The sequence below is a fragment of the Lethenteron reissneri genome, chromosome 25 (assembly GCF_015708825.2).
Source record: "Lethenteron reissneri isolate LAM-NWPU_2019-01 chromosome 25, ASM1570882v1, whole genome shotgun sequence".
NCBI classification, from domain to species: domain Eukaryota; kingdom Metazoa; phylum Chordata; class Hyperoartia; order Petromyzontiformes; family Petromyzontidae; genus Lethenteron; species Lethenteron reissneri.
The window spans coordinates 11,023,925-11,049,404 of NC_083803.1; the positions used below are offsets into that span (position 1 = coordinate 11,023,925).

The 25,480-nt window shown below is 46.9% G+C and overlaps 1 protein-coding gene across 1 annotated transcript; it reads left to right on the forward strand.

Annotated features, from left to right (window-relative positions):
* The first annotated feature begins 920 nt into the window (after positions 1-920).
* Positions 921-25,274, forward strand: LOC133347198 (TOG array regulator of axonemal microtubules protein 1-like). The gene is given in 25 exon segments (XM_061559277.1): positions 921-2,141; positions 2,143-3,582; positions 4,758-4,869; positions 5,573-5,716; positions 5,902-6,186; positions 6,907-6,980; positions 6,982-7,209; positions 8,637-8,896; positions 9,193-9,251; positions 9,414-9,581; positions 9,878-9,946; positions 10,895-11,067; positions 11,733-11,952; positions 12,979-13,149; positions 13,365-13,515; positions 14,890-14,995; positions 16,196-16,431; positions 16,899-17,057; positions 17,686-17,812; positions 18,058-18,111; positions 18,113-18,177; positions 19,664-19,856; positions 21,394-21,613; positions 22,923-23,009; positions 23,833-25,274. Coding segments are annotated over 25 exon segments (5,601 nt in total). The 5' UTR covers positions 921-1,592; the 3' UTR covers positions 24,084-25,274.
* The last annotated feature ends 206 nt before the right edge of the window (positions 25,275-25,480 follow it).

The window sequence follows — 25,480 nt, forward strand, 5'->3', positions numbered from 1 at the left end:
CCACACAACACCACCACCACACACACCACCATACAACACCACACACCACCACCACACACACCACCATACAACACCACACAACAACACCACACAAAAACAACACCACCACCACACAACACCACCACCACCACCACACAACACCACCACCACACACACCACCACACACACACACCACCACACAACACCACCACCACACAACAACACCACACACCACCACCACACAACACCATACACCACCACACAACACCACACAACGCCACCACCATACAACACCACACAACAACACCACACAAACACAACACCACCACACAACACCACCACCACCACCACACAACACCACCACCACACACACCACCATACAACACCACACATCACCACCACACAAACACAACACCAGACACACCACACAACACCACCACCACACAACACCACCACCACACAACACCACCACCACACAACACTACACACAACACTACACAACACCACACAACACCACCACCACACAACACTACACACAACACTACACAACACCACACAACACCACCACCACACAACACCAAACACAACACCACCAAACACAACACCACCACCACACAACACAACACCACCACCACACAACACCAAACACAACACCACCACACAACACTACACAACACACCACAACACAACACCACCACCACCAAACACAACGCGACAGCGCCACCGCCTCCCCAGGCCCCAGGGTCGCCACGGCGTTGCCCCCGTCGCCGCTTCCGCCGCGCGTGACGTCACTTCCCGCGAGCGCGCGCGCGGGAAGCGGCGTCACGTAAAGACGCCCCGCCCCTCCGCCCCGCCCCTTGCCACGCCCCTCGCCTCTTGCCACGCCCCTCGCCCCGCCCCTCGCCCCGCCCCTCCCCTCGCCCCGCCCCTCCCCTCGCCCCGCCCCTCCCCCCTTGGCGATCGCGTGGCCGCCATCTCGGCGCCGCCGCCGCGGGGTTTTAATCTGCGCGGACGCTCCGGGACGTCAACAACAAACAACGCCGCCGCTCCCGTCCTCGCCACCCGCCACCCACCGCCGTTCCACTTCACAACTAAAATCGTCGTCGAAGCCGATGGCTGCTGCTGCCGCCGCTGTGGCGAGGAGGGTGCGAGGCCGCCGTTGCTAGGGGAGACGCGGCGCGGGGGGGGGGCCCCGCGGTGTCCGCACGGCGCCCTCGTTGGACCGCGGCGGCCGCCACGACGACGACGACGAAGATCGACGCTCATCCGTGGGGCCCCGCGCAGCCGTCTCCTCCTCCTCCTTCTTCTGCGTCGTCTCTCTTCTGCCTCGCGCCGCGGCTTCCGCCCGTTCCGCTGTTTAAACCCCGCCAGCCCGCGCGCTTCGACCTGACCGCTTCTCCAAGTGGCCGCGTTCAACGCCAACGCCGCAACGCCGCCGCCGTCCTGCGCCTTGGGCCACTTGTAAGAGCGGCCGCACCTAACGGGGGGGGGGGGGGGGCAGCATTGTTTCCGAATCGCCACCGCGTCAAACACCGCCTCGACCTCCCCTTCCCCGTCGCCTCGGTGGGAGTCCGAGATCCCAGGAGGAGGAGGGAGTCGCGTCCCCGCGCCCCATGGAGGACCCCGCGGTGCTCGAGCAGCTCCGGCGCGGGAGCGACTCGGAGCGAGCGGCCGCCCTGGGCCGACTCCGCCTCGGCCTGGCCCCCCCCGGCTCGAGTCGGGGCGGCGGCCGCGCTTCGCTTTACCCCCCCACGGCGGACGCGGGCGGCGGCCTCGCCTCCTCGTCGGCGCCGGCGTCGGCGGCGTTGTCGGAGCAACGCGCGGCGCTCTTCCAGGCCCTGGGCGCCCTCCTGAGCGGCGGCGAGGCGTGGCGACTGCGGAAGGAGTGCCTGGAGCTCATCGGCGACGTGGTGCCCGAGCTGGGCCCGCAGCTCGAGCGCTGCATGGCCGTCGTGACCCCGCGCCTCGTGGCGCAGCTGGGCGACCCGCAGGCGGCGGTGCGCAAGGCCGCGCTGCAGACCCTGCACGTGTACGGGCGCCACTCGCGCCGGCGCGGACACGTGGTGGGCGCGCTGCTCGAGCACGGGGTGCGCAGCCGGGACGGCGACGTGAGCGCGCAGGCGCTGCTCCTGTTGCCCGTGCTGCTCACGCGGGAAGACTTCGGCACGCGAGGACCTCGGCGAGGTGGTGCGCGCCGCCGCTGAGAAGCTCACGCCGCCGGGTGGCGGCCTGGAGACGGGGCCCACCCAGCACGACCCCGCGGCGCTCAAGTGCCTGGAGCACGTGTGGTCGCTGGTGGGGGACGCGGTCTTCGACGGCTGTCTGCGCAGACTGCCCGCCTCGCTCAGGGCCGAGGTGGAGAAGCTGCTCAAGAGGTCGCGAGCGGCGAGCGGTGGGGCCCACAGCGTCGTGGTGGCGACGACGGCGGCGGTGGCCTCCGGTGCGGCCTCTCCCAGGGAGCCCGGAGACGGCAGCAGCGGCGGCGGCAGCGTCGTGGCCGCGTCGGGCCTCGAGGACTGCGAGTTCGGCATCGTGCCGCGCCACGTGATGCACGAGCTGGTGGACGAGACGGACTACAAGCGGCGAGTGGGCGCCGTGGACAAACTCAAGGAGGCGATCGTCCGCGCCGACGGCAGGACGCTGGCCGCGTGCAACGTCCTGGGACTCGTCGGCTTCCTGAGCAACGTGCTCGACGACGTGCACTTCAAGGTGTCGCACGGCGCCCTGGAGCTCATCGGCATGCTGGTGGGCAAGCTGCGCAGCGAGCTGGGCCGCTACGCTCAGCCCCTGGTGGCGGCTCTCGTGAAGGTGCTGGGCGACGGCAAGGAGGTGACCAAGCAGGAGTGCCTGAGGATCTTCCTGAGCCTCATGGAGGCCGTGCCGCCGCAGCGAGTGCTCGACATCCTCCTGGGCGCGCTCGGCAGCAGCCGCAGCAACGCGCGCGTGCGGGAGGACATCCTGAGCACGGTGATCGCGGCCGTGCTCTCCTTCCCGCGGAGCCGCTTCAACCTGCCCGAGTTGTGCCGGGTGCTGGCGCCCAGCCTGGCAGACCCCAAGCGGAAGGTGCGGCACGCCGCCCTCGAGACGTTCGCGGTGCTCGCGGCGCTCATGGGCCCCGGCAAGCTGCCGCCGCTGGTGGACGCGGTCGACGCCGTGGAGCTGAGCGCCGACGTGGACGGCCTCATGGCCGCGGTGCAGGCGCGGCTGGCCAGGCGGCAGCTGCCCAAGCTGGGCGCTTCGGGCCTCGTGGAGTACGCCACGCACTTCCCGTCATCGGCTGGCGCGCGGGGTGCGCGGGAGGCGGCCACGCACGACGCCGACATGGAGTGGATCCTGGCCGGGGGATCGTCCAGCGCTCGCAGCTCCCGCGCCGACGGCGCCGAGGCGGAGCTGTCGGCTCGGCACCAGCCACCGCAGCACCAGCAGCAGCAGCAGCAGCACCCAGAGGGCACGGCCCCCGTCGGCTCTCGGCGGGTGCTGAGCGCGGGACGTCCCAAGAGCCGCCTGCCGTGGGAGGAAGAGCTCCTCATTCGGTCGGCGTCAGTTGAGTCCATCCCACAGAGCAACAGGCTGCCGGGTGGCAGCATGTCCATCATGCGACAGGTAAATGGTGGCAGTTTTTGGAGCGAGTGCTTCGTTCGCAATGGAAAGGCAGGCAGGCAGGCACGTGTAGTGACCGGGTAAGAACGTGTTGAGTAGCAGAGGGCAGTACGGAAAAATCGGTTGTTAGACTCAACATTTACGGTGAAGTTTGGTTGAATAAGCTCCCACCAATACACATTGCGTAGGGGGAGGCTCGCTTCCAGCAGTTATCGAACAAACATGGCTCTACGTGTCCGAAATTAAGTAAAATATTCATGGGAGATTCCGCGAGCTTGCCTCTACTCGATCTCTCGAATACCCATGGAGGAGGAGCCTCGTTCGGGAGATTGTCGGTGTAAGTTGATCCACAGAATTCTTTAAAACGGAGCAACAACACACGCTTAAATGCCGTACATATATTTTATTTGTTTGTACGCTTCACTGAAATGTGTTGCCCACCACCAGTCCTGGAGTTGGCCATAAAAGGATGTTGTGTACTTTGGCGATGGAATTTACTGCTCACAGCAGGGGTACTATGACTGACGAACACCCCCCCTCACCCACCCACCCTCTGCATCCAACTTGGTGTGCTTGGCACTCTTGCCCAGGTAAAACGTTCGTCAGCATTTGTTTTTGTTAATGTTAAACTTGTAGCCTCAGAAACCGCAGATAGCGCATGCCCAAATGTGAATTCCATGAAAAAGACCTTGAGTTTTGTTGGTTACGTTTTCCCGTCGGTAAGGATGGAGTCCTTTTTGTTTTTTATTTAAATCCTTTATATTAAGTTCACTTGCTTGCTTGCGTGCTTACTGCCATGCAAATCTTTCGGTCGTTTTTTAACCCACTTCCCGTGATCCAATGAAGCTGACACTTTGCACACAGACTCGTTGTGCGTGACAATTTATTTTCGTGAAATTTTTTTTCTTCTAAATTTTCCACTTTGTAGGGAAAAAAATGTCATATTAATTTAAAATACCAATGTGATAAAAATGAAACTCTTACTCAAGAAAAACAGAAATAAATAATAAAATAAAACCGATGCCACGCATATAAAGGATTCATAGTGAAAAACTTTGTTTTTACGGGTTAATTTTTTTCGTATTACAAGCGCCACCCCCACTCGCCGTTCACTTTTTGCTGCGGACAGGCGATGTATGCGGCGCTGAGTCGGTAACAAACGAAAGGCCCCTTTGCAGGATTCACGGTTCGCTCCCGAGTGCTGGTCTCAAGGACCCATGGCGAATCCAGGTGAAGAATTGCCATTACCAGCATCCGTCCATGGCAGACAGGATTTCAATTCATTTACTGGTAAATATCCTCTGTGTGGTGTGTGTGTGTGTGGTGATTGAAGCTTCGCTATTTTATATTTGGGATGTGTCGGCAAACTCAGTGTTGATTGTTCGTCCGAAAGGATGCCTAGCCAATTATTTTTTAAAGGCTGCTTTGCCGGTGGAAGATCAGAGTCATTACGTTCTAAAGTTTGTTCTATATTGAGCACGTACAATTTGTCCTCCAGGCTTTGGTCCTTGTATAATTAGTGTGATGCAGACCTGTGTTTCCTTGACATGTACTTACTATCCGTAGTTTATTTGTCGGTAAAGTCTAGTTTCATGGTGCACATAAATGTGCTAACTTTTGTACGTCAATATTATAAATGCTAGGTTTGTGGAATGCGTTCCGCTTTGAAATGTGACTTATCGGGAAAAACTACCTCATTAATGTTAAGCATAAAATTGTGTTCAAACTTTTAAAATGTATAGCCACTGGATTAATAACAGTTTTATGGGGTGTGCTTTTATTTAGTGTGCAGTAACATTTAATGGAAATAATTTAACTTTCATGTGTGGCCTGCTTGCACGCGGAAGTAATTGCTTTGTGGTGTGAAAATGCTTTGACATCTGCTTGTGCTCTGGGGAACGGAGGTGATTGGTGCGTGTGGAACACGGTGTCCTCAACGAACAGTTCTTGTAAAATTGCAAATAAATTGATTGGCCACTTCTATTTATTGTAGGCCTCGCCACACACAGACCGCTTGCTGCAATCCACAAGGCTGGGAAGTTTTTTAACGAGGAGTTGGACTCAGAGCGGGGAAGGGGTGTTGAAACTGAACGCCCGTTCTTCGGAAAAGCCACTAACCAGTGGTTTACACATCAAGGTACCCCATAGCTGTCATCACAGGCTTAATCAAACACACGGTGATATACACTGTAAACATTGTCAAAAAAGTTAGATTCAAATGAAGATTGACTAATTATTTTAACAATTTTTCCTTCATTTGCTTTACTTCTGTTATTTATTTGTTGTTTATTTGTTGAAATATGTGTATCTGTTTAAATTTAGAGCCATTTGCGAGTAACCTCAACAAAAATTCAATGCTCCCGAAACGAGCGACAAGAGCGGAGCACACCGCCGCGGTGCACAGTTGGGCAGAGGGCTCGAGTGTGGTGTGCCACTCGGCCACGCGTGACAGCGTGTTTGTGGACGTGAGCCACCTTCTCCCCACCGCTAGCGCTGAGCAGACACACAAGGGCCGCTCCGCATACTCTTGGCCTTCCGAACATGTTGAGGACTTTCCCCGTCCTCGCACAAAACTGCCGCAGCGTTTTACAGAAGAGCTTCAAATGGGTACGGGTATTAGACGGAATTAAGTTTTAAGCCGTGTAGCATGTTAGGCATGGTGAAGACCATTTTGTAAGGATATTTTCTTTGGTAATCCATTTTTATATTAAACTTTTTGAAGCGTATGCTATAAGAGCAGAATTTAGAAAACATGCCCTTCAAAGACATTAAAATAAAAAAAAAATTGGTATTTCACTCAATGCATCCAGAGTTGTCGGAGTCATTTTGGCGTCATGATATTTACGATTGGGGAAGGTGTCAACTTCACGGAACACAGTCTGTGCTGTATCTCCTATCCTTGGTGACAAATCACCCTACACCGTCACCAGGACCACAGTGTCAACAAAATATTCTCTCACCTGAGCATCCGGTTAAAGAATACACTAGTTAAACAAAGTAACTGTTGACATTAAACTGTTCTGAGCAATTTAAAAACGGAAGATTACATGGGCTCTGCACTCATTGTCAACTGGAAGCGACGTATGTCCTCGTTTGTTGCACTTTGTCACAATACCTTCAGTGTGAATGCAATATTTGCATTTCTCTGCTGCTCAGCTCATTGGTAGTGAACTCCAATCATGAGTTAATTACCTTTATAAAAAATGTGTCAAATGTATATAAAAAAAAACAATTGTATCACTCGTGTCTTAACAAAAAACAAATGTGTGAAGCTGTTCCGGTTACGCTGTTGCTATGTTGTCTGCTGTGCCTTGCCTGCGTGCGCAGAGGAGGGCATCGAGTCGCCGGTGCCGACAAAGGCCACGCTCGCGCGCTCGGCGTCGCGCCGCCTGCCGGGCCACAGGCAGGCCTATGCCGCCGATGGAGGCGACCATGAGCCCGCGCGTCCCTTTCAACGACAGGGAGCAGCACCACGGCGACGTTCTCGCCGGCGGCGGCAGCGGCGCCAGGGATCCGTTTGACCGTGTCGTTAAGCGCACACAGGACCACGAGAAGGCGAACAAGAGCCACGAGCGCAAGACCAGTGGTATTCTACCGTACAGCGAGACGGAAGAGGTGCAGTTGGAAGAGGTGGGCGTGCTGTTCACATGTAAAGGCACGTCATTTTAAGCAAAGCTATTATTTTGGAATGTAAAACTAAATTTACTCTGGCAGGATTAATGCCTCTCGCAGCATTCTATTCTATTGCGTATCGCAATATTTTAAGGAGCTCGATGTTGATGTTGAGGTCTGCTAGCCCACGGCTATATAGTAATTCTGCTGCAGTCTTCGATCCTTCAATTGAGGAATATAAAAGCTTTGCAAACTCTCTCCTGAATCCTTTTCACAACATGTAAGTTATGGATGCTGTTTGAACATACTTCACCATGCTGGTCAGTGCGTGTTGGTGAATTTGGGGTGAGAATCCAGGACTGGATCAGACAGTCACTCGCCACTGATGTTTGCCATGGTTAGGCATTAAACTCGGGTTGCCAAGTTCAGTGTTGAGTTTGCTAGCCACTACACGCCCATTTATCAATATATTACAATTGTAAGTGGTGGTTTGATTAAATAATACATTTTGTTGAAGCCAATATGTGATCAAGTTAGAATGTGTAGTTGCTCCAGGATTTACGTTGCACAATTATAGTTCACACAACACATACGAATTGAAAATAATCTATACACACATTGCTTTATACATGTATTGCGAGTTGAATGATTGTGTTTAAGGAATTGAAGTGTTGCTACATTCCAAATATATGACCATATTTTACAATGTATTGAGTCACAAAGGCAAATGGTTACATTTCTAATGAAAATGGATATTTGTTACATGTATTTGAACAACCTTAATCTCTAATGTCAATGGAATTTGTACAAGTGCTGTGCATTTTTGTACGATAAGAAATTGTACCCCACTAACTAGGCCAGGTAAATCATAAACAAGTGCGTGGGAGGGGGTGTGTGTGCCGAGTGGACGCTGCAAAAAGTATTTCCGAGTTAACGCATGACCCTTTTTAATAGTTCAAGTTATTTATTGCTGTTGTGTGCCTTTGCATTTTAATCAAGTTAGTAAAAAATCCTGTACGTCCGTGGATTATGTAATGCTTTCCAAAAAGCATTTTTCTTTGGAAGTATTTAACTAGCGTTCGGGAAACCCAAGGGTAGCTGTTGGGCAAAATGTGTTTGCATATTTGCAATTAGTGGTTTGTTTCGGTATTTAATCCCAAGTTTTGGGTAACCCTGTAATTTGCCCAGTTTCCATTACATCTCTAATTGCAGAAAAGTTGTATACTCGGGGTTTGTTCAGATTGCATTTTCTTTGAGAGGTCTCCCCACTACGGATGACAAACGCTCATGCATACATGCTATAAAATGTAAAACATGTTAATTTTCTCACAATTTGGATGCACGGTAATTTCACGGCACACCCTGTAGTCTTTCAAGTGGGCTCGCGATTAGCAGCCCTTCACATTGAACGTTGGTCCCACCTCCCTGCTCCTCCCAATGTCCAGATACAGAACTCATTGCGGAGCCTCCGATCGAGCGCTGCAAAGAAGCATGCACAGTGGCTGAAAGACAGCAACCCACCGGACGGGGACGCAAGTTGCGGGGGGGCGTCCCCGCGTACCGTGACCCCGCGTACCGTGACCCCGACCAACGTCTCCCCCATTTCCGAGTTTGGCCAGGAGAGGAGGGTCAAGGCCAGTATTGGTGGAAATGCACCCTCACCGTCCGCACAGCAAGCGTTTGTAACAAAGTCTGCATCAAAAAGGTAGATGAATCGTGCGTGTGTCAAGATGCAATGTATGGATGGCACATGTGATGTTTGTGCATCTGAAATGCATAATTAAAAAATGTGATATAAATGAGCATTAAACCTGCACTGATAGCTTGTTTTTCTTTATTCAATGTCCAAGTAATGTTTCGATTTGCACTTATTAATATTAATTGTATGCTTTATCTGGTACACAATGCAATCATGTCATTTGTAGCATAGACCAGTGCACTCTTATAGAAGAGTACTCGTGGAAGCCATGGACATTGTATCTTTTGTATTCTGTTTTACAGCACTGAAGAGGTATCTTTCATCACCAAACCTGACCCTATATTGGAAGCTATTCCTAAAGGTAGTTTACTACTTTTCCAATAGTTACACATACAAAAGTGAAAGATTAATCAGCTTTACTGCACATTTCATGTGTTACATGTTCAAGGTCTTGTTGTTAGCAATGGTGACTTTGAGCATGCTTTATTAACTTTTGCCATGCTGGGGCTGCGTGCTTTCGCAGGCCTCCCGCAGACTGACAGGGGCATGAATGCGACTGGGCAGCAGATTAACTCAGGCGGCGCTTACACCGAGAAAGGAGTCAAGCGTGTGGAGAATATCTTTGCAGGCAGTTCTCAGAGCAAGGATACGCTGCCCAAAACCAGCAGGCATAAAAATCAACTGCAAAAAGGTAGCATTTTCAGTAGTTCCTGAAGAAGGCCTTTTTGGCCAAAACGTCGTGGAAATTTTTTCCTCCCATTGAAAAAAACCTAAAAACTCGGGACATTTTCAAATACTCTGTTATGCATCCTGAATAATGCTTGCAAAAATAATTGCATGGAACTGTGGCTGATTATCATTTGTTTCTGGAAGATACTATCTGAATGCGTGTGTGTGGTTGCCTTTCACTGAAATTTGGTTTTCTCCTGTTGAGCACTTGATTTACACCGATGAACATTTCGTTCTGACGGATATTTGTGTTCACAGCCTCTATGGATGGTGCAACAGCTTCTGAGCAGCAGCACTCTACCAAAGACGTGGCCGTTGTTGGAAAAGGTGTTGTGAAAAAGTGCACAAATTCCTATACCCATGGGATTGCCTTTTGGATGCCGTTTAAACTCGCATTGCGTTTTTTCTATTTTTTGCACGTTATTATGCAGAAAAACCTATTGTCTGGCATTCATGGAGAATGGAGGGTGCCAGTTAATCAAATATTCCGGTTATTGAAGAGTAATAGTCATGGTTCACCATTTTTTGCAAATTCATAAAACTTTTCAAGAAAGAAGCTAAGCCTGCATTTTTGCTATGATATAATAAATTATATACTCTTTTACAGAGGTACTCGCTAGTCAGTTGTCGACAATTCTAAGTTGATTGTCGAGAAGCAGTATGTTGAACTTCTTTTGCTCAGTACTGTAGCGAACCGTGCTAAACGGAGGTGTGGGAGGACAGCAAAACCAAATACAAAAATAAATTCTCGCAAAATTCGCTTCCAATTTAGATTTACAAGTGCATAGTTTCAGTGGCTTTATAATATCGTAAAGGAAGAGCGTTCCAGGTGGCTGCAGAAGCACATCTGAAAGCGTGTGATGCAAGTGACCGTTTTTGTTTGTTGGTTAGCCAAAGCCGCCACTATGAGGATTACCGGAGTTTGCTACTGTACAATATACAGTCGTGTACAGTATTGTCTATACATCCTTCCACTAGCGCCACAACTGAGCAGTGTCTTGAAGCTCTAGCAAACAGATCTACGATAAGCACACGGCGAGATGCAGGATGGCTGTCGGAATTTTTACAAATACGTGACGGAAGATTTGTATGGCTGTGCTTGACAGATACTGGAGTATTCCGGATGGTAAAGTGCCAGATAACAACAGCTTTTGCTGTAATATAATAATCACTCCTTTTCTAATTATACAAATATTGCTCGCATGACATTACCTATTTAAAATGGATAACAGTTTTTCCCTCTCCTTATAACATTTGTTTTGCGTTCCACTTTAGGAATGTTGTTTGGGTTGGTCAATGACAACACAGAGTTTGGAAATACCTCTGCAGAGGAAGAAGCGAAAAGTTCCGAAGCATATATCAGGAACGATCACAGGAAATCGATGAATGGGGTAAATGGTAAAAGCATTCCTCACATCAGCCATGGTGCCAGCGAAAGTGGGAATACTGTGAGTAGCACTCGCTGCTTTCACCTCCGTTTACTTTTTAATGTAGTCACTTGATGCCAGCCGCTTGTCGGTAAATGATATCCACCTGCTAGGGGCTGCATAGTGAAGCACGGCGACAGGACTGTACTTTGTAAACACCTGCGAGCGCTGTGTGTCGAAAATGTATCGAGCTCGCTCGTGCATTTACACTTTCATTGGAAGATAGAAATACTTGTCTTTGGGCAGTGGTCCTCCATCTACAGTTGAGGTGGCTGGGACGCTCGGGAGGCTAATTTTGTTCAAAGTCCTGAGCCTTGCAGAGATCGTAGATTAGAATGTGGGCAGCCATCTGTGATTAAACTGGGTTCTCAAGTGTTGGGAGTTGTCTTGGATGCGGTCACCAATGAATGCACAAAAAATAATAAATTAGCATTTAAATAATTAATTCGGTCTGTGTAAGCTCTGACAAATATGTTTTATTGATATGCAAAAAAATACTGGCATAGGGGGATATTCACGAGTAGTTCTATGATGGGCTGTTTTCTGGCAAAATGTGATTTTGGAATTTAAAATTTAATTATTTTTATCCAATGTCGTGATGCGGTAGCACAACTGGAATACAACTTCGTACGCTGGTACTGCGTTTATTATGAAAAATCTAAATGTCTTTGGGTGTTTCCTTGCAGTTGAGCATTTCATTACGGTCTCCGATGTTGGACAAGATCCATCTGAAGCATCCCGAGAAGGATGAGAGCAGTAAAGCAATACTCCCACAGCTGGTCGTGAGGGACCCTCCCAGCCGGGAGAACGTGAATCCGCACGCTCATGACAACTTCAAGAATTTGTGGCAGCAGCTCAAGTCTATCGACCCCGGGAGAGTCGGCATAGACGACAGCTCAGTCTCTGGTGTGTTGCTTAAAATTCCCGAATTTTCAATTCTCTTGGATGAGTACCGTGCAATGTCTTTAAAACAACGGCGCTATGGCACCGTTTGGGCCTTCCGAGACTCGGCGGTGAATGGGACCCACCCTGCAACTTGCAGACATCTCGGGGCGGGAAAGGGTTAATGTGAATGTGGTTGCGATGCGACACGGTCTATGCGCTGCGAGAATGACAGGACAGTGTGTACAACAGAACAGATGGACAGCCAATCGGCTACACAGGTGGCACTGTGGCCCGGAGGAGGACCAAGGCCCTGCTAAACTTATAAATGCCTGTTGCGGACCCGTGTGTTCTAGATTCATAGAATGGCGACCGCAGACGAATGACGTCACAATACAGTGATGTCATGCTGTCATACATCATGTGACTTCCTTAACACCGTGCTTATCTGTGAATACTCAAATTTCCAGGCCACGGTTGGTAAATTGGTATACAAATCTTGACTTCAAGCTTTCGTGACTGTGGGAATTCATATTCTTTCGATCTTTCGGTAAAGTCACGTAGATAGGTTCAAAGAAAATAAAAAACTACGACGTTTCGATCGCAACACAAGCGGTCGTCATCAGCATAGGGAAAAAAAATAAGGTTAGCCTCTAAAGGCAAACTGTTTATAAAGGTTTAAAATGGGCATAACCCCAAGTGTCAGCAGCATGGGCGGGGGAGCTTATGTTAATGTAATGTTACAGTTATGCTTATAGAGTGAGCAAAACTGTACAAATCAGACCATATAGAAAAATACCAATGAGATGGTAAAAAATTTACAAAAATAATTGACTCTTGACTTGCGACTCCAAACCCTGACAATTCTGGAGTAGGTGACGAGCATGCAATCTCGGTATATACTACTAAATGGTTTAAGAATGCTATTTTCAGTTGTACAATAGCATAATTTTTTGTTTCTGTCAGCATGATGTTAAGTGTTGCGAATGCTATGTGTACGCTGAGTTCTGTGGCAATGTTAATGTTGGTCACTGTGTGTTTTTTGGGCAGGTTTGACTGTCTACGGAGGCGTTGTGTCTGAACGTCTGATAAACCCCACTAATATCGTCCAGACCAGACACTCCCCAGTTCCAGAAATAAAGAAGAGACCCAGTGCTGCGAAGACCAATCTCATTACACCCAATCTGCCTGCCGTGCACACAAGTGGCCAGCACAAACCTGGCAAGATCTGCCACCGACCACACATTTACAACATTTCCTGATTTCTTCTCAATTGAAATTTCCTATCTGTGCATTGGTTAAGCAGTTATGACAATGACTTAAACATTTATTTATATTAATTTAATATGTTTGAAATGTGCTTTGAGAGCAGCTCATGGTGTGTTATTTTTGGTGAAATGATGGATTTTTTATTTGCCACATTGTGTTTCTTTCAGTTGAGAAAATCAAACCTCATATTGAGACTTCCAGAGGCCAGGATTCCTTGCATGTGTCAGCAGAGGAGCTGGCATCGGCACAGCTGAAGCCATCCTCAACCCCCGAGGCAGACATCGATCAGCTGCTCATGCTTTTGTCAAAAGATGATTGGTGAGTGGTAGTGGCAACATTGTTTCGAGTTTATGCTTGGCTTTAGCTCTAATGCTAACATATTTGCTTCAAAGCAACTTGCCATTATAGTAGTATTTGTTGGGGTTCACACTGGATTTGTATGTATCAAGATTGTCAATTGTTCAAATGGCAATGATCTGGCAGCCAAAAGAAGGGAACTCATTAGGGGGTCTGCAAAAAGGAGGCATGAAACCATGTAACTTGTTTGATTGTCCTATATTAAAGCCAACTTTTCATTGTACAGCCATCCAATTGGAATGAGAGGGCAATCTATCTGCACACCGTTTTCGAATGTGATTGCTTATTGTTCTTTAATACTAGTAAAACTAATTTTATATCCTCATTGAACACGGATTAACCATTTCTAGCCCCACCAATTACAGCTCTCGAACAGACAACCTACTACAAATGCCTTGATCTCATGATCGACTCTGCCCATACTTTCCACTCGCATATTGACTTAAAAATGTAAAACGTCAAATTTGTTTTCTCTAGAAGTAAGCAATGCTATCTTCTCAGGATCCAACTTCCTATTGTTGAAGCTACCCATCCTACCTCTGTTTGATGTCTGAGATGTAGCTCATTTGTAATTTGCAAATACTCTCCTTAATAAACTAAATATTCTTCATCACTCCTTTGCCAATTGTAACACTTGCCAGAGATGCCCCTGATAGTAGTAATCACTGAGCTTTACACTAAATGTAATTTACATTTTTTGGACTTACATCTGCAGAGTTCTTCAATCCATATCAGCTCGGTTTTTAACTGACATTCTCCCTCCATAAAAAAAATACAACCTTAGATGGACATATGAGTGCCAGTTGAGCACTTAGATTGGTTTCAGGGCCTTCTCTTGTGTATCATCCACATTTGGAATGTCCTCGTAACCAGGCTTAATATTCCACATTCACTATATTTAAAATGTGTTAAGGCCATGCTGCAGGCTTACCTCTGCCACAATCGTGAATGCTATAACGAAGTTCCATTAAATTTGAGGCTGTATACATATTTTACGAACATACGTCTGTGACAGGATTTTTTCACACTATTTATCTTGTTTGCAGTACGTTTTAGCATGTATCGTGTAAATACTTTTAGTTTTTCTGTTGTCACCTTGCACATACCCTCCATGCAATGTCCGGTAACTGCCACCATTGCTGACGGTCTTGGGCTGGTTGTTCTTATAACAGAGCTGCTGAGCTCGGTGAGTCTTACCAGCTGAAATAATGAAGTCAAAAGTCTGAGGTGACAACCCCTTGCATTAAATGTATATTCAACTTACGACCTTCTCTCAGTCCACCTTTGGTGAAGGTTGGTGAAGGATAATAGATTGTTTTTCAAACTCTCATGCAGGGAGAAAAAGATGCTGGGCATCTCGTACGCACAGCGGCTCGCCACCTTCCACCCCGAGCTGCTAGCGACGCGTCTGCACGAGGTTTCCTTTGCTGTCACCAAGGAGGTGAGCTTCGTCTTGCGTTTCTGCAGCGCGACCGGGCAGACTGTGATACCCCTCGTACGTGGAGTCACTTATTTTGAGTGCTTACGTTTCTGTTTTAAACTAGACATTGCATTGGATGGGGAATATTATCAAAAAGTAAGTGTTTTCAAGGATGATCTGCGGAAATAAAGTTTTAACAGATGCTGGACGGTAGCAGTGTTGCAGTACATCAATTAGTTGAAATTGGGTTTACGGCACACTTAGAATCATTATAGATGCTTGCATTACACCAAATTGCAAAAATGTAGCTGCTTGAATTTAATCGCGACCTTGAAGCTCAACAATTAATTGAATAGTGAGGATGGTGAATCGTTACAGGCCTATCAGATGGGCAGTGTGCGTTAATTTTTCCAGAGTTCTCTGAAGTATACTAAATTTACCAAATTAATTGCAGAACAATTTTTCATGATAGTTTTTTTTTCTCCATTCAAAAGCAACCCGCACATCCTTTGGGCATGACCATCTGTCCATCCCTCCCAGGCAGCAAAACTGGTTCATTTTATATCCCAATGTATCTCAATGTTTCATGTTGTTTCTGTTTCCTCTTCCTCTTTTCTACCTATGCCATCTATATTCCTCTCCTCCCTCCATTGTATCTCGTCCATTTCCCTCCCCCCCCCTGTCTCTCCCTCACCTCACACCTTTGCTTTCCTTATTCTCACCTTTGCCTTCTCCCTCCCACTGCTTATCCCTCACTCTCTTTACATTTTGTTCTTTATTTCCTCTCCGTTTCATGCCCTTTCACTCTCTTACTCCCTCGTTTATCTCGTTCCTCTACCTCCCTTATCTTCCTCTATCTTCTAATGTATTTGCACGATATACATGTCCGGGGTAGAGGGTGGGTGAGGGAGCCGTGACGTCAGCACGATACACAAACCCGGCTCAATGCCGTGGGATGCAGGTGACGGCATCCCGCAAGTTTGACGCTCCACACATGCGCACTTGCACGCCAGCCAGGAATCCAGCCAGCAATTTTTTTGTAATATTATATGATTAATGACCAGGCTGAGACAATCCACTTTCCTTACTTGAGGACCTGGTTTAATCACAAGTTTGGCTGCTTTAATTCAAACCCAGGATCTCCAGTCGTGCCAGCTCAGTGCTCTGAACTTTGAGCCACATTGTTAGTGATAGAGTAAAACTGTCCCTCCAATTTCACAGGCAAAGAACCTTCGCTCAACGGTTGCCCGCGCTGCGGTGAGCTGCATCAGTGATATGTTCGTTCACCTCAAGAAGGGCATGGACCAGGAGCTGGACACAGTGACCCAGGTGCTGCTGCACAAGTCCGGAGAAACCAACAACTTCATGCGAGAAGATATCGTCAAGGCACTGGAAACCATGGTTGCAAATGTGACAGCGACACGGGCACTGACTGCGCTCATCAACGGGGGATTTGCGTGAGTGGCCCGAGATGCACGGAGAGAATCTCGTTTATTTTTTACGGAACACATATAGCTTTTTGAAGGGAACTTCCGGTGGTTTTGTTTTATACAGATTGGACGTGAAAATTATTACACTAGGGTAAATGCGAGATTAATTTTGAAACGGTAAAAATTCCCAAAAAGCACCACGCTGCAATGAGTACACACCACATGCGGGTAACTTGCATCTTAGTCGTGAACACCTTTTCAGCCTCCAGGAACTCAAGTCACAGCAGCACAGTAATCGGTTTCTTGGGGACTGCATTACAAAATTGTAAAAACGCGTCTGAAATTATAATTTATATTTTATATGGTTTTGGAAAACAAGTGTCAGACTAGCGCAAAAACCTATTGTCATTTTTCAAGAATGTTGTCATTAATGTCTACAAACTATAAAGCTGTATAACAACCGCCATGGCCCTGACCCTGCAAAACGTTCACAGGCACCGCAACATATACGTGCGCAAGTGCACAGCGCAGCACCTCATCCCTGTGGTGGAACGGCTGGGAGCCGCACGGCTGTTGGCGGGCATCAAGGACGTGACGGACCGCGTGCTGCTCGCAGCCACCGCCTTCGCACAGGACGCCTCCCCCGAGACCAGGTGCCCCCTCCGCTTTGCACACGACGCCTCTCTCGACACTTGAGCTGAGATTGTATTTTTTGTGGAAATCTTAACTATAGCCATGTAACGGTGCTTCGATTTGTATATGATAAGCATAAGTCTTGGAGCAGTGGTGCAATGGTTTACGCACTATGCTACGAACTTGGCGAGCTGAGTTATATTCTTTACCACGACTAACATCGGTGACGAGTGATATCTGAACTGGTCCTGGCCTGCCCTGCCCCCTTTTCAACTCGCTGGTCAATGACTCTACTGACTGGTGTGGTGAAGTATGCTGAAGCGACCTCATGACCAGTCTGGTGTGGGGAGGCCTTTTAGCAATTGATTGACAATGGTGTGAAAATTTAACCATTGACTGTTTTTTGCAAATTATATATGAATTATATGCTTTCAAGATAATGGAGCAAGCTAAACTTTACAATTCTTATAAAAAATAAAGAAACAAATTAGATAAATGGTAAGCATTTTACAAAAAAATACTTATTTTTTTATTGAATCTTGTCTCCAAATCTCAGCAATGTTTTAATTGTTCATTTTATAATTAACCATTGGTTGTGTGAGTGATTTCAACTGAGTATATCGCTTGGCATGTTTTATACCTACACAGGTACTACGGCAAGAAGATGCTGTTCATCATGATGGGCCACCCGGATTTTGACAAAATGATTGATAAGTATGTTCTGCCCAAGGATCTGCACTACGTGCGTGACACCGTGACCACGCTCAGGAATAAAGTAAGTCTTCGCCAAAACCACACTACGGATAGCATTTTCTTTTGTTGTCCAGCAAACACTGTCATTGGTATGCACTTCCATGTAACTAACTTGTGAACCAATGTGCACTATTAAGTAACCACACAGTGAGTGCCTTGAGGTGTTGTCGGTGCAGAGTGTAATGCTAACCGTGTCTGTGCCGTATCTCCATCTGTGATGGGTCTGTGCGTCATGTCACCATATGTCCTGTCTTCGTGGTCCTACAGGGCCTTGGAGAATCCCCTCCCGAGATATCGTCAGCACACGGGCGTCGGTCTCTGCCCTGGCAGCGGCCTGGGAACGCGGCCCGCTCAGGACGTGAGGGACGGCACCAACACCAGGGCCAGGTCAGTGGCTGTACCATCACCACCACCGTCGTCTCATCATCACTGATAGCTATCTCACGCAGCTTTCACATTATTCGGTGATGGAGCTGGAGCTTGTGCTTACCAACAGGAGATGGTAACAGAGCCAATCGCCAAAACTGCTATGGGAGCGAACTACATCCATATAGGCTTGGTAAGCAAAATGTCCATGAACTCCGTGGCATCCTAGCCAAACTAATACATAACAGCTTAGTCATTGGCGCTGTTCACAAGCTGTGTAAGCATGCACTTGTTACTCGAGTTCCAAAAATCTCGCCTATTACTGGACCAGCAGATCTCAGCCCAATATCCATTTCGCCAGTCATCTTGCAATTCGCCGAGTGGTTAATTCTCCAAGACTAAATTCTACCGATAACGTCGAGGCCAGTCGTTCAGGGTCGGTGTGATTTTCAGCCCACTGGCAGCACCAAATGTGCACTTAGAAATAATGTGCAATAGTGCAATAGATATCGGGTGCGTCTTAATAGATGTTTTTAAGCATTCATCCAAATTTACCAGTTCATTCTTATTGAACAACCTTGTTACTAAAGCCTTCCCACTAATATCTTGTCCTTGATTATATTATTTAATTTCTCACCAGCCTCCATCAAAAGGGCTTTCTTCAATTATACACAACATTCACTTAACATAATCACATATTTTGCATCGGCAGTCTATTGAATTCCATTACTATTGTAACTGTCGTGTTTATGACTTTGTATGTATGAATGTCTGTTGTGCTTGTGGTGAACTTTTGTACGACAGACTAGTAAAGAGTCTACAACTAAGAATGGTTTGTTTTGACCATGTCCTTGTTATGCATCAGGGCCCCTCCATTGGCATAATGGTATCCTTAGTGTATAATTTGCACATTGCAAATGATCGTTTTTTAAGGTTAATTTGTAATACATTTTAATCACATTCATAATGTAAATGCACCTCATGATGGGTTGTCGAGAAAACCTGGAATACATTCGGCTCAAGAGGACTGCAAGTAAGAACAGCCGTATGTCCCCTTTGTCCTTTTGCAGTGGAGTACCCAATGATGCACAGCGAGAAGAGAATTCTCTGCCGTCTTGGGCGGTGCCGCGGCCCAGCGGTAGCCTGTTTGCTGCTTGTTGCAGAGGTTTCCGGTTCTAATCTGGCAGGCCACCCTGGTCTACTTCACAGTGGATGTTGAAGTTCCCTTGCCTTAATCTAAAGAATAGTAGGCCATTGTGTGCTGGCATACCACGTTCCAAAATAGCCACATTTTTAGATCACTTCTAAATTGCCAGAATAGGAAAACGTCAGTCATCGTTCTCTCCAGCGAAAACTTGGCAGGATTCTCCTTAAAGAGTCTTGAGACTCCGTAAGGCTTTTTCCTGGGTAAACAAATTTCCGTGATAGTAATGATAACAAAATAATCGTGTGTGCAGAGCTGATCCGCCAAAATGTAACCGAACTTGTTCAACGCTTCCACGGCCAGGGAGGAGGCGATGCCTCCTCGCGAAGCCCCCTATCGGCCCCTGGCACGCAGCCAAAGCGACTACTCGGAGCGCCTCAAGGCCGTGACGGGACTGCTCGCATCCAAAGACTTCCGCGAGCGCATCAAGGGCATCGAAATGCTCGTGGAAACTTGCCATGCCAACCCCGACTGTGTGGCCTCTAACGTGGTCAAGGTGAGCAGTTGATCATAGGGTTGTCACCTGTCTGGGTTTGACTCGTACACTCCGGCAATTTGCATCTGCGTTCCAGTGGCAGGAGTTTGTTTGTACCAAGGTCTGGTGGCATTATGTTGAACTTTCTTACAGTATACTGCAGTTTTCACAGACCTCGGCTGACTGAAATATATGCCCAGTTTTGGTCTGTGGAAAAGGTGGCAATCCTATTTGATCGGTAAGTTTTGCCAGCCCCTTTGTGAAGAACAGGGCCTGATGATTTTAAGAAACTTGAATCGTCCTTGATGTTTTTTATGTGTTTTGTGTAGTTTTGTTCAAGTAATCTATGAGCCGAAGGCACTTCGACTGAGCCCTGAGTTGAGACGATTTTTTGGGGAAAAATTTACTTTACTGTCATATACGAAGAATTGCCCCAACCAGAGGAATGTGGAACTTCCACCCACAGGCTCAGGGCTGTGTAACCATGAAATGGGCACCGCCATAAATTCAATTTAACTGTGCGTGGCACACGTCGCATTATCATTGAATATTGAATATAATTAGATGCCAGGCATGGTTCTTGTTCTGTGACCGGGTCGTGGTGCAGTCCTGGGGGGGGGGCGCGTGGTGTTGGTGATGTCGAGTGTTTTGACGACAAGGTTGCGTTGCGTGAGAATGCATGTATTTGCGGCGGAAGCAGTGTGTGTGTGCGGCGGTTAAAGGAGGAGAGCAAAACAGAGTGAAGGCTTGAGTGAGGCACGTGGGGGGAGGGCTGTTTGCACAGACCGGCCCCATTCTTCACGGTCTCTGAGCCCACACTGATGTGCTCCGTGTGCTGTGTCGCGTCCAAATTAACCAGCCCAAATAAAGGGGTAATGACCCCTGACGCAAAACCGATCGTCCACTGTGAATGCGCTCCGTGCAGCCTAATGGAGCGTTCCTGAGCAGTGATTTTTCAGGCCAATGAATAATATAAGAATGCCATTGATAAATAATTCAATTCATGCCACAAATAGAATCTGTACATATTTGATGGATTTTCAAGATGGTCAAAGTTTGACGATGAATTGCATTGGGATACCAGTATCGGTGAAAATTTTGTGTCGAGTTTGATCCAATAGTGTCAAGTGATAATTTACAAAAACTTGTTTACAAACGTAATGCTTACATGTGGTGCTTTGTGTATAGACAGTCATTTAGACAGGTGTCGTCCCCTGTTTAGATGAACGTTATCATATGTTTGATGTTTTATATTTCATGTTTATCCTGAAAAGCCTTGCCGAGTCTCAGGACTCTTGCAGGAGGGGCTTGCATTGGGATATGTGAGAGGAAACCACAGTATCAGGATAAGACCCAGACATGTGTATGATGGGATACAACTCAGAAACTGTTTTCCCAGACCATTTACAAGCACATTTTACGTACTGCCACCGTCTGGCTACCATGTAAGCTAGTGGCTTTGGGAGTGACGCAAATTTGTATTCTCTACCAAACCCTTGCGCCATTCCTCGACGTGAATTATGCCAATTTGTTTTTCCTTTTGTTTTAATGAATGCAGTTCTTTGACGTGTTCACGCCACGACTCCAAGAGTCAAACAGCAAAGTGAACCAGGCAGCACTGGAGTCACTGCTGCTCATTATCCCAGCGCTCAAGGACAACTTGGTGCAAGTGGTGCAGTCGGTGGTGCCAGCCGTGGTGGACAACAACCTCAACTCCAAGCTAAGCGGCATCTACACCGCTGCCACCAGCGTCATCGACACACTCATGCAACATATCGGTGAGAGACGGCCACATCAAGAAGGCGACCGATAGCTCCCAGTTTGTGGCAGCTGCTGGTCGCGTAGGTCAGAGTGAGCAGTGGTTAGGTGTCTCGGGTGGCCAGAACATTGAGTCAGCACCACTGACATTCCAGATTCAAATCCGAGATTCGTTGTGTGCACAATTTGGTTTTGGGCTACATTTGTAGACTTTGGGGAGCAGTCGCTCTGTGGTCAGTGTGCTTTACTACAAACCTAAAAAATCAGGTTTGATCCCGACCCATGGACAAAAACCATTAGCAATTGGTGGCTAAAAAACTCGCGTGATGTCCCTTCCTAAGTGTTTCAGCCTTCATTGGGTGCCTCTTTATGTGTCGGCATCAGCACTGACGGTAAAAAAGGTGGCTGGGCACAGTGCCGTGCAGTCTGAACAAAAATTTATCCAATAAACTAAACGTGGGGGGTGGAGTGGAGTAATTGACCATTCATTATGTTTAATGTTGCAGCAGTAAAACAAAATGAGTGCAGTATGCTAACACGAAGGTAAAGCCCGGCAATTGCTCGCTCACGACATTGCTCGCAGAATGGCCTCCACAAGAGGGGGCATGTTATCTACTCTTCCACATTGGTCTCAGTTATGTTGGAAAATGTGGGAATACACACACTTCATCCCATCATACACGAGCTGCCGATCAACGACTTGTTCACCTGTTCACACTTCTGGGTGGACAGAGGCAGTGGCGGGGGGGGGATGTGAGAAACTTGGCTCATTGGTTTTAACTGCTGGTGCCGGAAGATGGAATCGGCGACCTCTGGATTGCAAGTCCAGTGTGCTCACCATCACAGCATGGCAGCTTCCATGCTCGTAGTAGTCCGTTTAGTGTTTTGATGCACCCCGATATTTTGATAGTTGTGGGTGCCACATTCATATTGAATTGTGCACAGGATACAAGTGTGGACAGTGTGTGGTGTTTAACATGAGAATTTGTGGGCTGATTTTGAGCAATTGAAGAAGACTATCTGCACCAATAAAAAGTTGTCAACCTTTTCCTGTTAATGAAACAGCTAAATGTGTAGAAACTGTTCCTTTTCCTTGCTAATCATTACATACCATGATTGGGTAATCATGGTGTAGTTCAGGTTACGCATTTACGAGTTACTGTGCCACACATACCGTTCAACCATCATCCCACTCGATACAAAGCCATACAGATAATCATGAAATACGTCATCTTTGCTTACTCTCCACTTGTCTGGATTACATCTTCATGAAAAATGTCTTCACGTGGCCTTCAAATCAGTTTTCGTATTTCTTTTGATCTTTTACAGACAATATCCATCTGCTGCAGTTGTTCTCCAATAAAGCCCATTTTGGAAGTGGAAGAGTCAAACTGGATATGACGGAACGTCTCGCAGGTATGGTTCCTCTTTCCGACTGCTGCATTGAACATTAGAATTCCAAACGGCTCATCTCATGGTGGTTTCATGAATTGTAAAATAAGGAGCATCTAACACACGTGGCCTTTCATTACTACTCCAGCATCCACACATGACAGCGGAACTGAATGATCACTTGGAAGTTATGTCCTTGTAAGGTTGGGCTATAATCTAGTTTGGTGGAAGAGAAATCTAATGCAATGTGGCTGATTAAGTACATTTGGTGACAGTCCAACCAAAAGTGTTTCTGAGTTCAGCCCTATGGGACTGTTAGCAACTCCTTTTATCATTCTAGGCTTCTCAGTCAAACGTTTCATTTTATCAGGTGTAAACCGCACCTTTAAATTCTCATCGGCTGTTCCATTGGTAGCTGTGCCATCAGTAGGAAATATAAGTAATAGATGATTAAGTATACGAGTAGAGAAACACCCTTTGCTGTGTAACAGAAAATAAGAGACGGCTATCGTTTTCATATTCTTCTCACAATATTTATTGTGATATTTTAAAAATATTGTTTAGGCTTTAAAAAAAAATGTTCTGGGTAACTACATTAATAGGAGCATAACATAAGTTAAGCAATTTTAAATAAACCATACCATATCAGTGTTCTGTTACTCTCACCTCTTCGATGTCACTACATATGTTTGTTCCATGGAAAATCCCGTTAAGCCAGTATGATGATCATTGGTGGTATGATTGTCGTGCACTTTATTACAGCAGTGTATGTTTATTCATTGTTACGGTGAGCCAGCGGGTCTCGAAGCATTGATGAGAGGTCGTGATGTCGTTTTTGTGACCGCAGATTTAGTGGAGAACCTGTACACGAAGAAGCCACAGGCCGTCGAGCGGAACGTGCTGCCGGTTTTTTGGCACCTGCTCGGTAACATGACGGGCACGGGTATGATGTCCGGCGGGACCGGTAACATCCGTGCCTCCACGGTGAGGTTGGCACGGAGCCTGCACACCGCCATGGGACCCGGCCTTATCACGCTCGCGTCCATGCAGCCTGGAGCCATCGCTAAAACCCTGAAGGAGCTCCTGGGCTCGCCCTGATGCCCACCTGCCTTCCAGCGATAACACTCCGCGTGGGCGGTATGAAGTTTTAAGATGAAGAGGCACTACCTGATTATTCAACGAGAAACATTTTAAGTGTGGCGATGCTTCTCTTACGGCGACGTAAATAAAGCACTTGGTAGCTTTGGCGCATTGTTGGTGCGTGCAGCGCTGTACCTAACATTCCAGAGATGAGCCGAATGTGAATTGTTTCCATGGCGGAAAGAGTGAGGAGAGAGGCCCAAGTGGCCGTGTCATGAGAGAGGTGTTTTTAAAAAAATGCTAATCCAGAGCTAGCGAGATCATGGTTCACAAAGTTTTGAGTGGTGCCTGGCAAGTGTACCCCATGCCCTCTGAACAAAAGGTTGTGGTTGAGAACCCTGTAGGGTTATTGTAAGAAGAAAACTTGTTTTTCGATGTTTGCATTCAGTTTCATAGTTGTTACCTCTGGGTAGGGCTACTTCTCCTGAAGCAAAAGTAAATAGCATAAAAAAGCATAAAAACACTAAATTATCTAACATGTGCAATGACCATTTGTCTTCTGATTGTAATTCTGGCAAGGTATCCATGCGTATTCACATGTAAATATTTCTAAAAGGAAAATGCGCCAATAAATAAAAAGAACAGTTGTAGTGCAGGTGGTGAGGATATTTTTGTACTCATTCTCGCGTCCTCAGAAGGGTGTGCGCCTGCATTGTGTGATGGGTTCCAAGACAATCATTAAAAAATTGTCTTCCTTTCGATTGCTGTATAACCATTTACTTGTGTAACGTTTCCATAAACAGATGAAGTCTTACATAGTTTAAAGTTTACGACCGTTTTGCAATGTAACATTTTTGTGTTTTGAACCTCCTTGTGATGTAAAGGTGTACGTGTGATGTTTATTTTTTCAATCGGTCATTTCAGAGTTGGATACCAATTGTTCATTAGTGCAACTGCTTTGGCAGTGAATTGGTACGAAAACTTGATTTTCCTACAACACCACAGTATTTAAAAAAAAATAAGATTTTTTTCCTTGTAATGATTTTAATTGCAGTGCTATAAATTTCATCAGATTTCAGTAGAATGTTTTTCCCAATGAAAGAGAATGGGTAGTTTATGGTCTAATATATATTTTACATTAAAATATGCAAATTTGCACATTTTGCTTAATAACATAGCTAATGTATTATATTAAAATAAACTATTTTACTTATTCATTTGTGGAATTTCTTTTGTAAAATTACATCAGTTGTGAAGTGTGGATTAGCCAGCTTTGAATTCCTTTATTGTATTTTCACATTTGATAAAATTACCCCTCTTCATGTAAAGTGTTGTATGCAAAACATTGTGAAGGAAAATGTACTGCACGTGCACTCTTGTATTTCACTATTTATGGGTTTAGATGAATGCCCTAT